Raw genomic sequence first — 24,631 nt, 5'->3', positions numbered from 1 at the left:
TCACCTGGAGGTAGCAGATTGATTTAATGGGTGCAGCCTATATGCTGCACATACTTATATTCTCAGATGACTACTTTAGGTGCCTTGTAACTTTAGACATTTCTGGAAGAACTGAATTCACAAATCAATTTCAGTCCACATTTTAATCTGATAGTGGGTCTGAAATGCTTGATGGCAGACAATCTCTTTCTGCCAGTACAGATGCTTATTCATATTGCTTTCTGATACTGCCAGCTACACAGTACTTCTACACAACTTGGGAGTCTTTAGCATATTCCTTTGCAGTTTTCTAGTATGGTAGAATGGCACAGACCAAGGGCATCTTTTTTCACTTCAGATTCAGAATAGGTGTACGTCTACTTGAGTTTCTTAGAAGAAAGGTAAGATACAAATGCAACCAACTACTTGTCAATTATTTTGAAGTTGTTCTCTAGAGGTAAAAATGCAGCAAAATATGTATTATTGAAGTTATCTTCGATGTGGTTATCCAAGCTTAAACTGACATTTTGTATATGCCTTTCTTTTTTAAGCCCATGGTAGTTACATATATTCATGTTTATATTTCAGGCCAGTTTCTCCTAGAAGAATCTCGCCTGATAGAAGCAGCAGAGATGGCAAAGAAAGCAGCTGAGTTGGACAAGACAGAATTTGATGTTGTATTCAATGCGGCCCACATGCTCAGGTTAATCTTGTAGTCCCTCTCTTTTTTTAAAAAAATAGTAGAGTTGGAAGAGACAACAAGGGACATCCAGTCCAACCACCTTATGACATACAGAAGCTACATATACAGTGGCTATGCAGGGCTGCAAGCCTGTCTGCGAAGCAAAGACCCATTGTGTTCTAGCATCTTATATACCTTTATTTCTTCAGCGAGCTTCCAAAAAAACATCATGTCATCTAACCTACAGTGTTTGGGCACAAGGAAAGGGGGGAGATGTTCCCTTATTAATTACTGAGTTGTTTTCCAGTTACCAGGTTTTGGGATGAGCTGGAGCATCTTACCTGTTGGCATTGGGATGCAATTCATCTACCTCTCTGTCATTTCTAGCTTTTCAATTATTAATGTCAATGTGAAGATTGTTGAACAAAAATGCATAGAACGGAAGGAGAATATGGCTTGTCCCTCACTGCTCCTGATCATCATCTGCTGATAGGAATCTGATAGACAGATGATTTAACTTGAATATAAAACATGAATATGGATCATTCATTTGCAGTATTCTGTGAAGCTGATTTTCTCTTGGACAATATGGCCTACATCTTAATAATTATATTAAATGTAATTTATTCATTTACCAGTTATTGATAATGGTAAAGATATTTTGGAAGGGGGGGGGGGGGAACTTTGCAACTGCACAATGTTAAATCATCATTGTGAATGCAACTGAACTAGCATCTCCCATTCTCCTTCAACAGACAAGCCAGCCTTAATGAAGCAGCCGAGAAGTATTATAAAAGGGCAGCTGATCTGAGACCCAATGTAAGTACTGTGTTTGGAAGAAATACACAACACAGATTCATCACAGTGCAATAATTTGTAATATTCTTAGTAGAATTATGACTTCTGCTGTTTTGATCTGTGAAAATGTCTAGCAAACATGTTCTCATTTAAGACATAATTTATAAATTATTAACATTCTAATGAAACCTCAAGACTGATCATTCATCAAATGAATTTCTGCAAACTGTAATCTTGATTTTCCCCCTTTCTGTTTAGAGGAAGGAAAACTTAGGGGAAGGATGTCTCATCAAAGATTTTTTCCCCCTAAAGTTGGGTGAAGGGCTTTTCTGAAAATTGGCCTTTTCTAACGATGAGAGAGTGTGACTTGCCTAAGGTCACCCAGTGGGTTTCCATGGCTGAGCGGGGATTCAAACCCTGGTTTCCATAGTCATTATCCAATGTTCAAACCAGTACATTGGCTTCTCCCTTTCTCTCATTTTTGAGATAGCATCTAATTAATATTGGTGTGTTCAGGAACCATGGCATTAGATATTTTAAAAGTGCACATCAAGATAGTTTTATGGTGTGAAAATCAAATTAACTTCCTCCCAACAGCATTTTACCAAAACACGCATTGCACTATCAAATTAAATCCTTTTTATGTCCAGAGGAACAGTATTTCAGTAAAGATGCAGCACCCAGCATCTGTGTTTTCATGTCTGAATGTAAGGAAAGAAAGCAAAACAACATAAACTCATTAATCTCAAGAGAAGGCTACTGAAGTTACCCATGCATCTGTTCTTAAAAGGCAAGTGCACTTTGAAGTGTGGCCTCAAATAAAACTCATCACTCACAAGCCTTTTAGCCCACAACCCTGATGCATTCCTTACAAAGGTGCCATGACCTACGTGCCACCACCCTCCTGGTCTCATATCAGTCCTGCTTGCATGCTTAAGCTTTTTGACAGTTTTAAGCCTTGTATCTTCATCACCTTGTCAGATACAGCTGTTTCTATTCAGCTGCTTCAAAACCCTTTGATTAAATATCTTAGCACAGTAACAAACCCATGCATGCAAACACCCAAAAATTCAGGAAGGGGAGGAAAGCCTGGGTTACCCTTAGGCAAAATAAATGCAGCCTCCACTACAGAATATTCTTGGGAGAGGGAAAGTAGTTGTGGTTTTAGGGGTTCTGTGTATGGAAAGAGACAATGTGTATATTTTAATTTCCTTTTGTTCAAAAATCTAATCACTAAAGCAATCAAAGAAAAATTATGTGCCATATATGGAATTGCTCATCAGTGAAAACTGACTTTTGTCCCAACTTTCTGGAAAGTATTACCAGTCAACTGTGATATTTTAATAACCTTATAATCAGAAACACATTCTGGAACCTTCTAATAATAATAATCATCTGCTATTAAAGTAGAGCTCAGTGGCAGAGCACATACCTTGTAAGAAAAAGGTTTCAGTTCAATTGTCAGGTTCAGCCCTATGACAAGCTGTGAAAGACCCCTTTCTGAGATTCTAGAGAGCTACAGCATGCAGCATAGAGGACCCTGAGTGAGACAGCAATGATCTGCCTTGGTATAAGGCAGCTTTCCTTACTCTGTCTTGAAGATTATGACAGACTTTATAATTACTAATCTAAAACTTTGGAAGTTTATAGTTCTCCTTTCTAGCCTGGTACATGCCATTCCTCATCATATGAGGATTCTCTGAGAATATTGAACTTAAAATCTAATGTTAAAATTATACCAAATTTGGTTCACATATTTTTAAAAATGCACTCTTCATGACCTTTTCTACTCCAAGAAACTAAAGCATTTGAGTCTGTGTGTGTTAGTGTGTGTGTGCTTTACTGTGTAGAACAAAAATATAACTATAGGGGACATGACAGAAGTTTATAAAATTATGCATGTTGTACAGAATGCAAAGTGAAAAGCATTTTTAACTGGCTTTTACAATAAACTCAATGTCACCCCTTGAAACTGATTGGCAGGAGATTCGGGGCATGCAAAAGAAAGTGCTTATCCCCACGATGTATTATTAACGGGGATGGATCAGACTGTTTTCAGGCTGTGTCAGTTTTGCATATCATATTTCTTAAGTCAGTGCCATCCTGCTTCCATACCAATCTACATTTAAAAAAAAACAAAACAAAAACTGCATAAAAAAGCAACATTTTATATGCAATTTCTCTCCAATATGTATGTGTACTATATACATTTTGTTACATTTTTAAAGTTGAAATCTGGATTGCAACACTGGGAGGAGAGTAGAATCATAGAAGAGTTCTCTTCTATTCTACACAATCCTTGACAGAGAGGCGGGGTAAAAATGATGATTATTATTTATTTTATTCGGGGAGATGTGGATCAGGTTAGTTCGCTCCTTAATATGGACTGAGGAAAATGCTCACACTTCTGTAAGTATTACTATAACAAATTCATTGCCACAAAATCCTGCGATGGTCACAGGCTGTAATAATAATAAATAATAAATGTTTTATTTGTATACCGCCCTTCCATAAGATCAGGGCGGTTCACAACATTTAAAAATACATAAGAAATTCCAAAAAACAGTATTAAAATTACAAAACAATACAAAAATAAAATAACAACAAATGCCCCCGGGTTAGCCAACCATTGCCTGTGCAGCCTTTACGGTGGGGGGGCCTATAAGGACTTAATCGGGCAATGCGATCTTAAACAGGTGAGTCTTCAAAAGGGATTGGGCACATTCATGGAGGATTTGTCATGATGGGTATTTATTTGGCAGTGGTTCACAAATTGTGAGACACAACCTTTTGCGGGGGGGGGGGGGGGAGGTGCGCAGTCATTGCTCAAGGAGGGTGTGAGGAAAGTCAGCCTGCAAGCAATGCAAATATGAAAAAGCAGGAAAAGCTTGTGTGTTTGTGTGTACCATTGAGTGTTGACTGGCCCCTGCAAAAGAGTGGGACTAAGTGCTTCCTCCCCCTACTTTACGCCTTCAACCAACCTCAGGCATAGCAAAAATTAGCTTCCCTTTAAAAAAGAAAAGGAAAAGAAAGCTTTTTCTGCCCAGCTTTTATGAATATTCTGTCATTGGGGGAACAGGTGCATGCCTCTTAGCAACCATGAGGCATGACAAGGCAAGTCTGCCTGGCTTGAGAGAAGGAAGGGGGAAGAAAAGGCTCCTGAAAAGGCCCTACAGCAAACTCTAGACATTCTCTTGATATGCTTTCCTCCATAGTAAAAATTGGCTTCCCTTTGTTTAAAAGCAATTTCTATCCAGCTTCTCTAAACATTACATCATTGGTGCAGCAGGTGCATGCCTCTTAGTGACTGGAAGGCAGTTTCTTGAGATGGAGGTGAGCAATGAACAGAAGAAATGGAGAGTGCAAGTGTTCGGCATTAAGATGGAGCGTGAGTTATGACAATACACACACTAATCAAAATGTTTTATTGATACATTGTGTCCAAAGGAGGGTCCCAACAGTAGATGTCGTGCATCTAACAGTGGAATGTATATAGAATACAGTGGGCCCTTGGAATCCACTAGGGTTTTGGTTCTAGGGCCTGCTGTTTATGCTCAAGTCCCATTATATACAGTTGGATGGTAAAATGGTGTCCTTTGTATAAAATGGCAAAATTAAGGTCTGCTTTTTTGATTGTTTTTTTTTTTAAATACCCAGGCCATTGATGATTGAATCTGTGGATGCAGAATCTGTGGATATGGAGGGCTGACTGTACTTGAAATTTTAGTGACATGAAGTTTTTTAAAAAATAGTCATTGAGCTGAGGTAATTGGAGGTTGCAATAGCTCTGAAATTAGGAGATTGTGTTTGAGAAGGAGTCATAGCCTGAAAGGTTACAACATATACCTATACCTCTTAGTTCCAATTCTGTGAGTCATAATACCAAAGCAACATTTTGGTGGATGCAGAACAGTTTTCATCGTTTTTTATTCAGAGCCATTGTCTGTCTTTTGAACAAATCCTTTCGTGTCACTCAAAAGTAAAGTGCAATGAAATATAGAATTCACAGCAGTATATTAGCATTTCAGAAATTAAACCATCTGTCTGAATTCAATTAAAAAGAATTCAGCAAGATTTTTACCTCTCGCAGAGTATTTTAATCCTTATTTGGAAAACAGCCCCATTAATATATCAGTAAATTAAAATGGATAATATAGGGATTGTTTTTAATGCAAAGCCTACCCAGTCTGCTCATTTAATTGTATTTTGGAGATAATATCATCAACTTTTTCCCTCTGACATATGGCGTACTTTTCCCCTTTCAGTTGAAGAATTCTTTCTAAATTTAGGATTACAACTTTAAGAGATGTTCAGATAAATTATTCTTACCACTGTAAGACCAGATAGATCACATTCAGATTACACAGACCTACATACTGTATATGATTACCTTTGGGCATTTTTCAGGCCATTTCAAACACTCTCATGAGCTGTATCTTTATGACAAATATATGTAGGTACTTGTGAAGAGTTTGGCCTACAACTGCCCACTGAACATTAATATATTTTCATTTGTACTCAGGAGAAAAGTAGCTATAGTGTGGCGCTTAAACATGTGTTCCTCTACTGCAGCAGTTCTCAATCTGTGGGCTAAGACCCCTTTCACAGGGCTCGCCTAAGACCATTGGAAAACAGTACCAAAATTATAGCTCTGAAGTAGCAACGAAAATAATTTTATGGTTGGGGGGGTCACCACAACATGAGGAACTGTATTAAAGGGGTTTAGAACCACTGCTCTACTGCACGTTTAGTCAGAAGTGAGCCCCACTGAGTAAAGGATGCTGAGTTCAGGCTGAGAGATGCTTTCTCCCTTGAACTTTTAACTTTATTTCAAATTAATATTCCATGTTTCGTGAGGAGAGAGATTGAGCGAGCTAAGAAATAAAATTCCATATGAAATAGGGGTGCGGGCTAAGCTATAAATCAAGAAATCCTATATTCACTGTTCTCTCAGCCTTATCTGTAGTACAAAAGAATTATAATCTTAACTTTGCCTTACAGCAGAAATGCACAACCTTTTAAGCCTCAAGAGGCACATTTTGCATTGTTTGGCAGCCATGGGCCACACAGATACATGGGTATGCACACATCCCTCTCTGCACCTCAGTGTGTATCCAGGCATACACTTCAATGTATGGGGATGGAAATGTTAAAACCCACACACTTATATCTTGTCTTTTCTAGAGAAATATATACCTGTCTGTCTGTCTGTCTGTCTGTCTGTCTGTCTTCCCCAGAAAAGACAAGCAACAGCCAGCAATATATTCTGTTTGTAGCAGATTTCCATCCAGCATCTCCTAATTGTGTAATGCAGTTAGGGAAAACTGTCCATTTTTGATAAATTATCAGTGGGCAGATTAATCCACTCCAATTTTTAATCTGATTTTTAAAGGACCTCTTTAAATTACCAGACTCTCAATCCCTCCAGTAGATTCAGCACCGTGGATAGCTCCTTTAAAGCTACTCCAGTCCTGGAATAGATTTTACTGTCTTACTAACATGGGAACCACCTGCTACTACTGAACTCAGTGTGTATGTGAGACCTGAGGGTTTGATATTGTGCAGCCGCACCTTGTAGGCTTATTGAAAGGGTAATGTGCAGATAAGTATTTAAAGTGCACTGAACATTGGGAAGATATTGAGTTCTTTGTATTGGGGGATAAAAGTGATAATTTTTTGTGCAAACCAGAGGTATCCAGATTTAGGTCTCCTGTTGTTGTTCAGTTTCTTGCTTTGTGAGGGATTCTGGGAGTTGTAGTCCATCAACATGTTAGGAACCACTAACTAAACAGAGCACTTTGAAAGGGCATTGTGGGCCATTCCCTCTAATATGGGCCTAATACTGATGGGAGTTATAGTCCAAAATATCTGGAAGGTAGCTGCTGTTAGGGAGGATGTGCAACTGTGCAAGGGACAGAAGGAAATTTTGAGTTTCCCCCCACAAGTCACACAACATTTTGGCACCACATCGTAAGTAATATTACATCACTTCTGATTCCGGTTCTGGCTAGAATGTAGCCAAATAATAATAATCAAGGTTTTCCTGGGGTTTGGAGGGTTGCGGGGGCAGAGAAGAAAGCAATCACATATTCAAGTTGTTTCGGTGTCTTTGGGGCTGAAAATCATAGTCCTGGCGCTCTGGGGGCAATAAAAGTTGGGTTCAGTGGCTTCCCCTTCTATAAGTCCTGAACAGTAAGGTATGAAAGTGGCTTCCCCTTCTATAAGTCCTGAACAGAAAGGTATGAAAGTTTTCTAGAATGCACACTCTCAGACCACAGATGGACTGTTGTGACTGAACAGAAGAGGATGCATTCATGTGAAGTTGCACCTCAAATCTGGGGTACTGGCCAGAAGCAACTGTCTGGTTTTCCTTTTCCCACACTTGGATTCTTCAAATCTCAAGTTCTTTTTTGTTCCATGTATTAACAAATTTATGTACGTTGATAGATTCCTATGCATTAAAAAAGCAAATTGAATGACATTCACATCTAATCTTTTTCTATATCTGTTATTTAACAGAAATTAGTCTTGAGAAGGATGAAGGACACTTCTGGTCATCTGATTAAACTCACATACTAGCTTTTTTTCTTTATGTTACAAAACAAGCCACAGCGTTTTGTGTTGTTTTGTTTACTACTGGTGTAAATTTCTTCAAATATGAAACAATTAAGGTTTTGTTTTTGTTTTTTGCTTTGTTGCATGTCACAGTTTTTCATAATGAATCTCATTGCCATGACATTAGGCAACTGGCCAAATTAAAAAGAAAATAATTACTACATTACACAGAGGAAGGGCACTTGAAAAACAGGCTGTTATTGAAAACATAATTGGAAAGCCACATGCAAATAATGTGAGACTCTCCATGTGATCTTATTACATGGAAAAGAAATTAGTTACTAGTTCAGAAGCTGATGACTGGGAGCTCAGCTCCACCTCTGTGCACTTTAATAGCATACAAAGCATACATCCTTCAAATAGCATTGAAATATCTCACTATTATGCTTGGAAACTACTCTGTTCAGTAGCACTTTTGTTTTCCCCACGTGTTTCTGATGCCTGGCTTGTGGCAAGCTGATCTGGAGTATCTGTTGAAGACGGTTGAGAACTGACACTGTCTAGTGTTGGGCATGTGTTTGCACTGAACTGTGGCTTTTTGCTAATATTATAGAAAGCTTTTGTCAATGGCCTGATTGGAAATTCGGGACATTTTGGCTGAAATTGCACTGCATAAAATCACTGCATGTAAAGTTAATACTGTGCTCCATATCCCTTGTGCTGAATGGCAGTGTTGCACAGCTGAACTAAGACACTGTATGTGCAACCAAATGCACTGTCAAAATGTTCATATGTATCCATGTACATTGCATAATGCCCATCTGCACGTGCAGCACAGGTACACACTGAATACACAACTCTGCTTCTGTTACTTTGTGGATGCCTTCCTGTGCTGGGAGAGAGGTAGAATATACATTGAATAAATAGAATAAATAAACTTCAAAATTGAAAGTGGATGTTTAGCATTGGATAAAATTGTCAATCCCCTTCTGCAGAGCAACTTAAACATAAAACACCAGCCGGATTCTGGCCTTTGGCATGCTGCTTAGTTTTTATTGAGAAAGAGCCAGTTCTACAGAGCAAATTATTTCTCCCCACATATTTTAGTATGATATAATGGTAGCAAGGTGAAGGGCCTGAGGCATACAAATGGCAGGCCCATTTGGCCTATGCCTTGAACAGTTTTTACCACTACCACATTGCAAAGATCTGAGAAAATAAATGTGGCTGCATTTATTTTCTCCTCATGTTCTTAAGTGAATATGAGGAAGTAGCCATAGAAATGATCCCTTGGGAGATAAATTAATTATTAAGAAGAGTGAAACTATAATAGTAATTGATAGGAAATATTTTGATGTACTATAATGCTATTTGAACTCATTGAGGTTGTGTAAATGAACCCATTACAAATGGATACTTGATGAGTTTAGCACCTGATTCAATGACTTATTTTTCATTTGAGGCACATGGAAAACATTAAAACAGCAGCAGTACTATAACGACTTAAAACAGTTGTTTATGTAAAGTCAAAGTACTCCATAATACAATTATAAACAATTGTGCAATTAGTATGCTTAACCAGATTAGTATATCCCTGGTTTTCATTGCGTGCAATCATTCTGTTCCACCTCATATATCTTGTATTGCCCATCCAGCCTCTCTTAGCATCAGGTCTCAAATGACACAAAAGTTATAAGATATCTTTGACAGAAGTCATTTGCCATCGTTGAAAGGGGGGGGGGGGGGAGCTACCATTTGATAACTAAAAAAAATTGCTGGAGGTGAAAATGATTAAACTATAGGTCTCAGGTATGGTTTTATTCCTTTAAACAGCTTGATTCCACTAAACAAACATCCAGTGATTTGAATATGGTGATATTTTCCAAGTGATCAGACAATTGCAAGCAATAATTACATTTTATAATCCTGGAGGTAATAGAACAAGGAAACCAGAAGGGTTTAATTATAAACACATTGTGGGGTCTGTAACACTTACATTCCCATTTATTTTAAATTCTATGCAGTATTTTTTCAAGAAATACTCTGCAGTATTAAACACACAAATATTTTTTTTGAAAAATTGTAATGTGAATATTTAGTAGTTTTTTATATTACAGTATTTTACAGTAAAACAGTATTTTACATGTGTCACTTAGTTGCCACACGGATCAAGATAATAACTGTAGAGAGCATTTTAAAAATTCTATGTATCACAGCTCTTGATACATATTAACAACAGCAACAGACACCTTTCTTACTTCAGATGTTCTTTGCGGTATTTATAGTAGTCTGTAGGATTTAATAGTTTTAAATGTCATATTACTTCTTTTCCAATATTTAATAATAGAATATATAAGAAATTTGTGAAAATGCAAAAGTCAGATATCATTCACCAATTTCGGATATATGAGTGTGCAAAGGTTTTAGGTTTTCCCCAAAAGATATGTGCAAATTAGGAAACTGAAGTTGAAACAGAAGTTTAAAAGAATACATCCTAATAGACTGAAAATTTATTGCATTATGTTGTAGTCTGAAAGGTAATGTAATCTACATCCTATTTTTGAGGCAAGTCAGTTCCAAGATTTTCCCCACCTTATCCTGAATTTAGCTGGTGTGTCAGTTATCTGAACAGTCAAGGAAGTCTGGCATATGCTCATGTTTACAGGATTTCTTTTCCTACCTTATGATGCATTTTGGTAAGAGAATAAAAATGGCCTTTTTTTGCATTTCAATATGAATGAATTCCTAACTCTGTTAAAGTAAAGGGAACAGTCTCTACAAAATTTTATTGCATGCTACCTTGGTGATTCTAGAATGGTTTATGAAGTTAGTCTTTTGCAGCAGACCCAGTCAAGCAAGGGCAATTGGCACAGAAAAATATAAGTCTGTACAATATATTCCCTCTGTGTTTGCTAGTGGCTCCAATGTCAGCAGAGAAATTACTCTTCTCTGTTTTTTATTTAAACATCAAAGGTGCTCAGCCTATTGGAGGGATAAGGTTAAGGAGCATGGATAGCTCCTTTAAAGTTTGGACTAAAACCCAGTATGGATTTATCACTTCCACTTTGGAGCCATCAAATGTCACTGAATGCCCTTCTGGAGTGGGTTGTCATGTACAAATGGATGTTGTAGGAGCCACTCCTATGGAATTCTTGCATCAAGCACATCCAGATATGTTTAGCTCTCTGAGTGTGTCCATTCTGATAGCACTGAACATATGGGTTTCAATTTGATAGTACCAATAACCTTATCAGAGCAGGGACTGGAGATGGCATCCCTACATTTCCAAGAAAGCTAACATTTTTAGCCTTCTGGGTGTTACCGTTCTCCAAACAAGCAAGGAACAAAAGGTGCCAATAAAATGTGCACATCTTGTTTTAAAATAGAATAAAGTCCTAAAATGCTTGTTAGTCACATTTTCTCAATTTTTGCTTCTTTTATCTTACTATTTCACTAGTCAGGACTGGCATGACTAGATTGAAGACAACGTATACAAAATGTATCAGTGTCATACGTATCAGGTGTATTGCAAGTATGCTTCTTTGGAATTTGTCAAAAGGACATTGCCCTTTTGGATTGCAGAGAGTAAGACCTGTAGAATATAAGGAACTACAGGTCTTACTCTCTGTGGGGTTCCTGGTGTTAAAATTTGGACTCCCCTCCCACAGTTCATGTGTGCTCATAGCTTGATGGCAGTTGGTACCTGCTCTCAAAAGTAGCATCACAAGAGCCTCAGGGGCAGCTTCCATGTCCATGTCTCACTCTGAAAGTAACACTTCAGGGGTCTGTCAAAAAATAAATGCCACCTCCAAAATGATTCGGCTGTGCACAGTTCTCTTTAGCAATATATATATAAAAAAGAGAAGCTGTTGACATTTTGATTGCTTTGGAAAATAGCATGCTGCTGTATGGCAGTGACACCAGTAATAAAAGTTCAAGCGAAAATTCTTGCCATCAACACAGGAGGATTAAAAGGCCTGATGGCACATTATAACGTAGTCATCGGCAAGATGAAGCAGGGCCGCCGTGAGCAGCTTTCATGCTTAGTGATGCAGGCTACAGATAAATCTTTTTCATTTTCTCTTTTATTACTTCATTGCTCTTTATCAAGCTACTGTACATGTTTTCAATTAGCAAACTGAAACCTCCAAATAGAGATGAGTGGCTCTGTCCATTTAGGAGCAGGGGCTGTTAGAATGTACAGCTAAAATACTTGGGTACTGTGCGTTTTAGAGCATTAAATCCCAGGGAGCAGCAAAGACCTTATAATTGCTTGGTTTATGAAAGGAAAACAAAGCCAAATACTAGACGTCAATCAGGCTTGGACAGGAGGCAGTTGGATTGTGTCTGTCTGTGTACATATATATTCACTACTTTAATCGTATCTCACTGTTCCTGCCCTCACATCCCTGGCTTCCCCTCCCACTTTGAACATGTTATAAACTTTTAGTAGTGACTTTTAAAGCTCTCCGTGGATTGGTTCTTCCCTACCTGTCAGAGTTAGTTTCTCCTTACCTTTCCTCACATACGCTTTGGTTGAGTAATCAAGGACTGCTGTTACAACCAAGGATGTTCATGTCTTCATCTTGCATCCACCCTTTCTCATTGGCCACCCCTATTCCTGGAACTACCTTCACACACAAGTTCATTTCGTCACCTCTTTGACCAGCTTTAAAGCTGAGTTGTAGACACTTTTATTTAGGGAAGCGTTCTCCGCCATTACATAAACCTTATTTCCTTTGTCATTTTAACCTACCATATGTTATTTTATAGTTATTGTTGTAATTTAAATTGTATTAATTTGTAATTATTGTTTCTAGAATGTACGCCTCTTGCAGATTTAGTTTAATAATAATATTATAAACATACTAAAGCATGTTGGTTGTGTCATCTAGCAGAGAGCTGGTTCTGTTTAAAAATACATAGCTGAATGGAATTTGAAGTATTAGGAAGAACGTAGAAGGCTTTCATGGCTGGCATCTATAGGTTTTTTTGTGGGTTTTTCGGGCTAAGTGGCCATGTTCTAGAAGAGTTTATTCCTGACGTTTTGCCGGCATCTGTGGCTGGCATCATCATTCTCCGAAGAGAATATGGCACATGTTCTCCTAGAACATGGCACATAGCCTGAAAAACCCACAAAAAACTATTAGGAAGAACTTGTTCCAAATGGAGAAGGTGAGACAGTGGGAACAAGGCATGTGCCTAATGCGTTTTAACCCTGTTACAACTATGCATAGAGAAGAATTTTACATGATTTCCAGGTGACAGTTACTATGTCTGACTGAAGCTCCTCCATGAGGCTCCATGAGAGGAGAAGCTTTGGCAGTGGTAACTATCAGCATGGATGCAACATCATCTCCCTGGATAAATGAAAGATTGGGAGAGCACCCATAAGTGATTGGAAACTCCCGCGTCCAGTGCATCAACTGTGGAAATCTTAGCAGTTGGATGCAATTGGATCAGTGGAGTGGAGTGAAAGCAAGTCTACAAGGACAAAAATAAATAAATCTGCCACCTCGCTTTCTTTAGTCAACTTTTCATCTGAGGTATGCAGTTCTGCAGTGATATCATTCCTCACTGTGTTGCCTCCTTTCTCAATTAATAGAAGTGAATTGATTTTAATATCATGTCATATGTGCAAAAAGCTTAAATGAATAAAGGGTACAGTAATATAAAAATAGGAAGTTTAAGCTTTTTTCTTTCTCTTTTTTTCTGATGGAATTATGTTGGATTATTTTTAAAGTACACTGTATGCAAGTTCCCATGGGGAAGAACTTGTTTTGGCTTGCTCAGTATTGTTGTCATATTTACAGAAATATAAGTGAATCTAACTTCTTGACCACCTAAAAGAATTTGTTGGATAATACAGATGTCAACATTCAAAGTTACGGGAAGGTTACGGAAATGGCCAAGCAATTTATGAAGAAATATTTAAAGAGATGAAATTGTTTAGAGAGGAGTTGGACCAGATGCTGACAAAAAGAGAATGGAAGGGCTTCTTTGGAGAAACTGAAGCTTATATGGTTTCCTCCTCCAGAAGGAGGAAAAATGTGAAAATTCAAGCTGGAATAATAGTTTTTGAGAAGGACAGGGGTGTCTCTTTATTTTTCCAGTAAGAAGGAGGATTGTGTTGGAAGTGGATCTTGAAATACCAGATGAGATCAAGGGATTTAATATCAGAGAGAAATGGTGGCTCTGGAGGACTTTATTGAAATTAAACGTTTCAATGTCAGAGAAACGATGTTGATGTTGGAGGTGAGAGGGACTGTGAATGAGAAGCATTTTGGTCAGAGTCTTGTATTCTGTACTTGGAACTAAATAGCATACACAAGTCCAAGATGGGTATGCAAACAGATCTTGTAGCACCTTTGAGACTATCTGAAAGAAAATTGGTAGCATGAGCTCTCATAGATTTGAGCCTACTTCCTCAGATGCATATTTGAGGAATGTTTGTGCTACAAGATCCCTTTACATATGCATTTTCCTGATTGACACAGTTATTCTTTGAGGACTAAAATGAAAGACGTCTGTGGGATAATGTACTCATCCCAAGCTTTTTTGTGTGTGCGGAGATGTTTTTACAGTGTTATTACAATTTTTACAATGGCTGTGATTTGATGGAAGGCCTTGCATTAAATATAAATGTTTATAAGTGATAAATATAAATGTTGGCTTTATCTGGTCTAGGAATAATATGAATGTTGATTTGTTACTTGATGTGGATTGTCTGAGTTACCAAAAGGAAATGTTTTTGTAAGAATGCTTCTGGACTATATTAAATTTAAAGAGAAAGTCTGGGAAATGTAATATGTTAGATACGTATATGGGATAGATTTTGCACACACATGCACACACACGCAGACACACACACACGAATGGAGATAATTGTTTTTTGTATACAGATTTGCTGGATAAAAGAAGAGATATTATTTGTAATAGAATTAAGGATGGGAAAGTAGCTTCACTATAAAAAGGAAATAAGTTATTATGATAGATTATTAAATTAGTAATTCAGAGAGTTAAGATAAACTATTGATTAGTTATTTGAATTGATAAGGATTAACAAGATTTATAATGTTATTTGATGAAATTCCTATGCCTTTATTGATTTTTTTGTAGAAGATAAAATATATGTTAAGTCCTGAGTTTGTTTATTTGTAGGGAGATTTTATAGAGAGAGGAATTGTATTAGAGGAGAGAAGCATTGGTGGGTTACACACCACCAAAAAGTACGTGCTTGGTACGTACTAGGGTTAGGAAGGGGCGTCCTTTCCAGACACCCCTAACCCTAGTACCTGCTGAGCACGTACAAAATGGCGGTGCCCATTATACATGGGCGTCACCATTTTGATATAGTGGACGCTTAGCATTCGCACGTCATGGCACGGAAATGATGCTGCAAGTGCGCCATTGGCACCTTGCGGCGTCATAGCCATGCTGCAAAAAGAAACCGCTTTTTGCGGGTTCTTTTTGCTGCTCCGGGGAACCACGCGGTTTGTCCGCTGCGGTTCCCTGGCACAGCAAACACAGGCGCCAGCATAGTGCCCTTTTTGGGCGCTCTGTAAAATGCCATTGTAAGGTTAAATAACTGATGAAATGAAGATAAGAAATCATTTTAATCTTTATATCTTTTTTGTTAGCTTCTTCGTTTTCTCGGTGTTCTAATCTCTTCTCTCTTACTTTTTTCTTTTTAGGTGTTGGTAGTATTATGTTTTATGTAATAAGAAAATTTCAACTAAAATAAGTATTTTGCACTAATAAACATGAGAACATGTAGTGAATATTTACATGTAGAGGAAGGTGTGTGCATGCACAGTTGAAGACATAAATACAGATAGAAATCCAGTCATTCCTAGATCCCAGTAAGACAGTTATGTTTCAGTTCATCTCCAGTAACAAGTATATTTCCAGCCCTCTTACCAAGACATGCATCAAAACTGCAATTGTTATCTGCAGTTTCTTATGCTGATATTTCTGTTACCAAAATTTAGGCATATTGCATAATAGTATCAATCACAATGATATGAATTTTGTTCGTATTAGATACACTGCCTTTTCTATAAGAAACAGAGAACCAGAACTCATAATTCTTGGTCCCATAGTAACCTCTTGAAATTTCTGTATATGTTAGCTCCTGTCCTACAGCAAGGAAATCAGTAATGCTAATTATTGGTCTCTGTTTATAAAGTTGTTTGAATATACTCAGCAAAATGAAAAAAAAGACATTAAGAGTGTTGTATGAAAGGTTTGTTCTTGCATGTGGTGTTGGTGACTATAACTGCAAACAAGTGGATAGCTTGCACAGCCATTTCCACAAAGTTAATATGAGTTGGAATGCAAACTAAGACTTTGTAAGCCTTTGTAGAGCAAGAGAATAGCATCGGCAATGGCAAAGCCATGCTTGAAAAGAGGAGTACATTTTGGAATGACAAGATAATGTATTTGAGCAGAGAGTCAGAATGGAAGAATGGAAAGGAGTTGTGATGGCTGGGACATGATGACAGTATAAAAAGTGAAGTATGAGATTGTGAAGGAAGAGAAAATATGTGCAGGAGTCAACACAGAATGCAGAATGTGACTAAATTTATTCTGAAAAGAAAAATATGTAAGAATATCAGTAAGTGGAGGAAAAGGACCTGAGTGCATGACAAAATACAGAATAGAACAAGACAGTGAAAAATAACAGCCCTGCCCTGCAGGAGCATAAAATGGTAGTTAAAACTGACTCTACAGCTCAGCAGAACTTGGGCCACATCAGTCTGATTCCTGAAAATAAACTTTTCTGCCCATGTTTGTCAGCTTGGGCCTAAAATGTGTTTTTCAGCTAATATTAAAAACATTTTGCAGCTGCTTTCCATTTAACTTTCACATTTATAATGACCTATAGCTTATTTTTGTGCCAAAATCCCATTGCATAAATAAGGCATTTTGTCTTGGCCTCAGTTTCTCTACCAACACGTTTCACTTGGATTTTCAACTGCAGCAACAGTAATGAAATGCCATGGTGTTTGAGGTCACTCTGGTGCCATGATAATCATTGCACTCTTCCTGGGTAGTACAGCAAGCTTTAACTGTAGTAGGACCATAAGTCTCCAAAGGCTAAGCCCAGGAATTTCCTAATAACTACATAATTTGCAAGCGGATCATAAAGGACTTCAGTTAAAAGTTTAATAGAACTGCCAGCTGGCTTCTTTTGATGTAAAGCCTTTGTCTCCAGAAGGAAATGCGTGAAGGCAATAGCTTTCTTTTCATGTGGTCTATGTGTCTGGGGGGTGGGTGGTCATTTCTTTTATGGTTGTGACAAATCCCACATGTTTTGGGCCAATAGTTGCTCACTGCCATTGCTAATGTGAATGAAGCTTCTTGGGCTATTTTAGATAAAATCTAAACTGAATGAAGTGGAATACAGGAGACAGTAACCAAAGATTTGCTGATTTCAGCTCTGGCATAAGCAGACAAGTGCCACACATTCCTTAGTCATCATTGATGCATAGTCCTAAAACTAGGTCTGGCTTACTGTGATGCCACATGAAGCAGTTATTCATGTGACATATTCCAGAGAAGGAACCATTTTGTGTTCAACTCCATGTGTCCTGTACTGACAAAGGATGCCATTTTCACTTAACATGTGAAAATGTCTAAGGCAGAATGAAGTCATTTGTTTCACATCTGAAGTCAAAACGACTTCCCTCCCAAGACACACATAGTAAATAATGTTTTATTTTGAATAGGGAAATATATTCTCTGCACTGAGAGAGAGATATTGAGCAATCTACATAGTTCTCTGTTTCTGATATTAAAATGGCATTATTTTTCCAAGACACAAATCATACAAATTGCATTCTCAGTTGAAATAGGCAGAATGACTTCTGCACTAATATGAACAGAAAGGCAAATCAAATGCACCAGTTGTTTCAAAACAAGGTGTTTCTTAAAAAAAACAAAAACAAAAAAATGGCAAGTAACATTACTTTAAATATAGTACTTCAATGATGGTCACACCTCATACCCATTTCTTTTACTAGAAGTTGACATTTCAAAGGACTAACAGGGTTTTTCCCCAATCTCATTTTCAGCTGCAGAATTACTCAGTCATTTTGAATGCAACAATCACAGAATTTCAGAGTTGGCAAAAGGGCTTTCCTACCTGACTAGCAGGATTGCTAATTCAGTTTAGCAGGAAGACTGACAGAATAGGGATGGGGCTTGTACACAGTGAATATTGGCTACAAAACAGCCTTTCCTATCCTGGCACCTTCCAAGTATGCTGGAGTACAACTCTCATCATCTACATTCAGAATTATGCTGGTTGAATGCAATGAGAGTTGTGGCCTGCTGCATCTTAAGGATACCAGATTAGGAAAGACTACTCTACAGCATATATGCTTATTAACAGCATTGTACCGTAACCACAAGAAAAGGGATTTAATTTTGTGCCATTATACTCTCACAATAGTTGGTTTACTGGAAATATGGGCCATCCAAAACTTAGTCATGGGCAAAAATTATTTGATAATGACATGTGTTGATTTCATCAAAATAAAAGCAGACATGATCTGGCACAGAGTTCCACATTAGACTTCAGTAAGAGACGTTAACTGGACCCAAATTGGATGTGTGGGTGTGCTGCTTTTTTTCCTCTCCATTTTGTCATTGGAGTGGCACATTTCCAGATAACTGATGACTTATCAGGAATTATCTATTTTATGAAGCCCTTTTTGTCTATGTCTCTGTGTGATAGCTGAAGTGTACCTTGTTCACCACTTTTCTTGGGATATTGTTATCTTGTTTGTGTGGATTAGTCATGAAGTATCAACAATAGGATAGAAGACTGGGCTAAGTTAATGATGTATCAGCTTTTGTGTATCAGCTTCAGTACTGTGCTTCCACCAAAGTAACTAATTTATTTGTTAAATTTATAGGGAGAACAGGTTTCAAATGTCAACTAGGATAGCACAGAAAAAAATATTCAGGGAGACTACTAAAAGAAGTTTGCATTCCATTTTATATTTAACCTGTTTTCATGGGTTGATAATGAAATGACATGATTTTCTTGGTAAACAAATTGTTTCCAGAACTAACAGTATGGTGATCACAGTGCTGAGATAAATACAGTGGGCCCTTGTTATCCAATGGGGTTTGGTTCCAAGACACCCCATGGATAACAAAATCCAAAAATGCTCAAGTCCCATTCAATCCAATGGCATAACAAAATGGTGTCCCTTACATAAAATGGAAAATCAAGATTTGCTATTTGGAATTTATGTTTTTTCTGAATATTTTTAAGCCATGGATGCTTGAATCCATGAATAAAACAATCCGTGGATAAGGAGGGCCAACTGTATACTTTATCTATAAATTACATACCGTATATAAAATATATAAATATAATTCCTATATACATTCACATTGTTTATATTGTTCAACTAGAAATGGACACATTGGCAATACTGAGAAATAGTTTAGACGTTGTAGGTAATATAAATGTTGAATTCTAGTGAATTCTGTTAATTCAGAAAGGGGACAGTATGAGAGAGAGAAAAGGGTACAAATATAATTGAAGCTTAAAGAAGTAACCGGTGTCATGTATGGCCAGTTGATCTAGTGGTTTTTGTTTGTTTGTTTGTTTGTTTTTTGCAGGGGTGAATATTATTGTGTCATTAATATTCCCACCCCCATTTCTTTCCAATACCTCATTGTTAGGGCACTCTTTTGTTAGAGTCTACAGATATATTGATTTCTGAGGACATATATATGTACTTGGAATAGATGGATACGCTTTGAATTATAGACTCTCTCTAACTACACCACCCTCCACAGAAATCCAGTGGAGAAAGGAAGGGGAAAGATTATTCTGTATAGGGAAGCTCTATTTCTGTATCTTTAATCATTGTGAAACACAGTACATTGTTCCATTCTTATTGGTAGCTGTTTAAGATTGTTGAGATCCATGAAAATCTAATTCCTTTAGCATTTAACCAAAGATACTGCTCAAATGTAGGACTTGAGCAGTAGAGAAGAAATGTCATCTTTCAATCTCAGTTTGACCATGAAAGCACTTCATCTCTGCCCCCCCCCCCCCCCCGGGCACTTTCTAAATTGGTTCCACATAAGTAGCCCACAAAAATATGAAAGAAAGTTGTTGGAAGAAAAAAATGCAAAATAAACTATTAATTATGTTTTCCCTCTCTTCTTCTTCCTCTGTTTTTCTCCAGTATCCAGCTGCCCTAATGAATCTCGGAGCAATTCTTCACCTCAATGGCAAACTCCTAGAGGCTGAATCAAACTATCTCCTAGCCCTTCAGTTTAAACCAGATGATGTCATCACACAGTCAAACCTACGCAAACTCTGGAATATTATGGAAAAGCAAGGCTTAAGGACATCTAAAACATGACATGTGGGTAGAGAAACCCTTGACGTCTTTTAGGGGAGTGGGGTGAAAAAAAGTCAAATTCAGAACAACTTCCAGGGCACTGTTTTGTTGAGTGCTCTTGTTCAGTTGGACTCCAGTTGTTTAAGATTAGGATTGCTGCTAGGAGAATCCACAGGGCTGCTTTGGGGGTGTGATATTTTGGTAATGAGAGGGAGATGGGAACTATCTGAAGAGCTTCATGAAGGACTTGATAGTTCCCATCACAAGCGTAAAAGTGAACTAGATTTTAAACTGGAGCATTTGAAAAGGGCCCTTTCAGCATATTCACCAGTTCATCCTAGTCATTTTCACATTGATAATTTTCATGTGGTTTCTGATAGAAAATCACACTGGCCTATATAACATCCATCCAGTCAACATGCGAATTTATGAAAGGATAAAGACTAGCTTAAGTTATTTTCTGAGGCTGTAACTCATTAAAATGTATACTAAAACCAATGTGTTTGCAGTTTGTCTTAATATTGTGTAAGTCCATAGGGCTGCCTGCTTATCTCTCTCACAGACTAGCAGAACCACTGGAAAAAGATTTGAAAGATACGACATTTAGGGTTACTTGACAAGTACACATTTGATAAAATTAATGTATATTGTGTTTCTTGGCTATGGTTTAACTAATGCAAGTGGAACAAGAAAAGGCCAGTGATGGGGACATGCAACATGTTACCCTCATGCAGCAGAAATGTACCCAAGCAGGAAGAAACTAGGCAATTTCTAGATCGCTACATCTACCTTGTTCATATTTGAAGTCAGTGTGGTCTTAATTTTGGCAACAGAAAATGAACATTGGTGGGAAGAGCTGAACACTTCTCCTCCCCACTTCACATCATTGTTGTGCTGGGCACATTTTTACCAAGTAAGTAACATTTCAAGATCAGAGGGGTGAAGCATATGGGGCAAAAGGAGCTGCCAGGGGCAATTGGTCTGGGACCATGGCAACTTGATGCCATTGTCCCAAAGCCAGTTGCTGCCACAGTCCCAAACAGGCCACTGGACAAGAGTGGCTTTTTCCTGCTCCTTTTCAGGCTGGTTTTAGGCAGCCTCAGAGCAACTTCCAGGTGGTCTGGAGGTGTGCATTGTTTGAATGCCACACACCCAAACCACCAGGAAGGCACTTTATTTGGAGTGGAGGACTGGAAGGCTAGAAGATTATTCAACTGATTTCACCAACATGTGTTAACTCTTGATTTAAGAAAAAAGGCCCACTCACACACCACATTTACATGTGGTGCATGAAGAATTACACATTTAACTGACCTTTATTACATTGACAAAATCAGATTGCTTTTCCCAGCTGGTATAGATCCACTGAATCAATGGGAAGTATATAAATCTTAATTTAGTTCCTATTGATGTATTCTAGTTTAGGCTAGAGATTGAGTTTACACCAGGGTCACTCCAGATGTTATTGTGCTGCAGTTCCCAGCAGCCCTGGCCAGCAGAGACAATGATGAGGAATGCTAGGAGAGACAGTTCAATATTTAGAAGGCCACATAATTCTTGCTGCTGGTCAAGACCATTAGAAATAAGCCAGTGCAGGACAACCATGTACTAACACTGTTATTGAAAGTTTTCATACATCTGTAACATTACTGTATCCATCCACAATCTATATTCTGATGCTGAAAGATATGATGCAGCATGGCTTCCCCGGGACAGTATTACACTATAGAGTTCCCCAATGCCAAAGTTCAACTGTACTCATGTTGTTTCTTTTAAAATACAATACTAAAAGGTAACTACATCTCTGGCTCCAGATCTGTTTCCTGTCACTGGAACAATTTAAAGATGTGTGCAGTTGGTATGTATGTTTTTGAAATGCTAGGATTGAGATTTATCAGCAACCTATGAGAAGGGAAACATTTTGCTAGAGGCAGCAAGAAACTAAAAGGATTTAATGCTTTTAGCATCTAGTGAATTCACAGAGTGTTAGACCAAAAGGGATTATGTGACTGACAATGGTTGCCAATTATTTTTGCATATATTTTACATTTTTACAAACAGAAAAAAACACTTGTACAGAGTCTAACCCAATATTGCTTCTCTGTTTCTTCAATCAAGTAGATTATTTTAAAAAATAACATTTCAGCTTATCGCCATAGTTGTTATGATCTGCATAAAAATATTTTTAAAAACCATGCTAGATTACCCTGGGCTCTTTCAGGCCATTTATCAACTACTTTGATTTAGTGAGGCAAATTGCTCATTAATAATATAAAGTATTCTATTCCAACACTTATTTTGACACTTGTGGGCATTAACATAGGCCAAATTTGAAAAGCTAGCTCAGGCATTTCCAAGAGATTGCCTGCACCCAAGAGAATTTGTTATTTCTGTGCCCTATCACAAACTGCTTTTAAAACTCTGTTTTAAACCCCATTTCCAATGCAAATAGGAATGGCAGGATTGCTCATCAAGACATAGTGCTTCTTTGGGAGTAGCCATGTGCTTCTTTGCAGCCTTATAGTATGGGGCACACTTGAACTAAAGATGATTGAGGATCTCTCATAATCCCTTGTTTGTACAAATGTCCTCTTAATTGTGTATTGTTCCACTGAGCTTTATGGAAGGACTAATGCATTGTTGTAACACTTTATTTTTCATTTGAAGAAAAAAAATTAAGTCATTAGCTAAAGTTTCACAATTGTTGCTAGCCCCTTTGTTTTCACACTGTATTTTTAAATGTATAAGGTGTGTATTTGGTACTTAGAGAGAAATGGGCACACATTTATTCTGTGCATTTTAGACACTCTGGCTATCTAAATGTACACACGTTGAGGAATCTTGGCATATCTTTCCTGGCATAACCACAGTTTGCACCACCATTTATAAAAGTTGAAAAGTTTTTCCCCCCATTAGAAGCATCATTTTCTAGCAATTACTGATTGTCATGTGCACCATCTATCAACTTCTGCTCTCGGACTTCCTAACCTTTCCTCTCTTACTTTTAGACCTCGTACCAAATGAATGACCTTTAGATTTTGCCCATGGTGCACCCTCCAAAAGCTCTTTTTATAATCAAAAAGGAGAAAATGTTAAAAGACTGAAATTCAACATGTTCAGTGCTTCAGGTTAAACTATATGATAACATATAATAGTAGCTTTGAGCCTATTCAGTACTTAGCAGCAATTATGCTGCACAATCTGTTTTAATCGGTGTAAAAAGTAAATGCTTTTTAAACATCAAGACTGAATTTTCAGGGCAATCCTCTGCACGTCAACTCAGAAATAAGTCCCACTCACTTCGGTGAGGCTTATTTTTACTGAAATGTGTAAGGGACTGCAAATAATACTGTGTAGCTGTAGCATCTTGAAACTTGTTAAATTTTAGCCCTCAGATACAAGCACAGCTTCTAACATTTAATTTTTATTTTAGTTTTGACCTTTCTCCTTGTATTTCTGTAATTAACTTTTACATTAGTTGCACACTTTTGATTCACACAAAATTGTGTGAAATTAACAATGAAGTGGAAATTAAAAAAGAAAATAGAAAGAAAGAATGTTCCATGTTCCTCCATACATTTTCACTGTAGGGCTGGGCTTCATAACTTTCAGTTTTGGAATAAGTTTAAAATGTCTCTGCTCAGGGATTTGTGGTGGCTATTGCAGACAGTGCTTAAAAACAGAGCACAAGTTTACTAAATTAAATTTTTATTTTTTGAGAAAACTGTTATTTGTATAAATTATCAAGATTTGTAGGCTTTCCTTTTTGTAGAAATGATTGTTTATGTGCCAGATAAGAAAATCCAGTTTGTTTTCAGTAATAAATGATTGATAACAAATACCTTGCACATGCTGTCTTCTGTTACCTACTTTCAATGTAAGATCAATAGCAACTGATTCTATCAGGGTTCTAAGTTCATTTGTTTTATGAACATTTTTAAAAGAAAAACGTTGGTTATTTTTAAGGTGGAAAGTAACAATTACAGTGTCTCTAGCAGTTATTCTAAACAAGTTGATACATCTCTCTCCTGTACCATATGTTTGCACATAAGAATTATGATAATACATTTAGCTTAATAATGATTTGTGTTAGTCCAGAGCCTGCACAGTATAGCTGTTATTGTGCTGGAACAGGAGTCCAAGAAAACAAGGTATGAATCTCCTATTAGCCATGGAAACCCACTAGGTGGTTTTGCTCAAGTCTCACTCACTCAGATCAAGAAGCAAGCAATGGCAACCTCTG

The 24,631-nt window shown here is 37.5% G+C and overlaps 1 protein-coding gene across 3 annotated transcripts in view; it reads left to right on the top strand.

Annotated features, from left to right (window-relative positions):
- Positions 1-24,236, top strand: part of TMTC2 (transmembrane O-mannosyltransferase targeting cadherins 2) — a 239,196-nt gene extending 214,960 nt beyond the window's left edge. For 2 of the 3 annotated variants that reach the window (XM_089524013.1, XM_089524014.1), the window contains exons 10-12: positions 568-682; positions 1,417-1,480; positions 20,230-24,236. In XM_089524013.1, coding sequence (XP_089380139.1) covers positions 568-682; positions 1,417-1,480; positions 20,230-20,409 — 359 coding nt within the window. In that variant the 3' untranslated portion in view covers positions 20,410-24,236. Of the gene's footprint in view, positions 1-567; positions 683-1,416; positions 1,481-4,745; positions 4,835-20,229 lie in introns of those variants that run through there. The other variant, XM_089524015.1, reaches the window with a different exon arrangement.
- The last annotated feature ends 395 nt before the right edge of the window (positions 24,237-24,631 follow it).

Source organism: Sceloporus occidentalis, unplaced genomic scaffold (assembly GCF_023333645.1).
Source record: "Sceloporus occidentalis isolate IW3139 unplaced genomic scaffold, rSceOcc1.0.p SCAF_5, whole genome shotgun sequence".
Classification (NCBI taxonomy): domain Eukaryota; kingdom Metazoa; phylum Chordata; class Lepidosauria; order Squamata; family Phrynosomatidae; genus Sceloporus; species Sceloporus occidentalis.
Note: the sequence above shows the minus strand (reverse complement) of the source record. Positions and strands in the feature narration are given on the sequence as shown.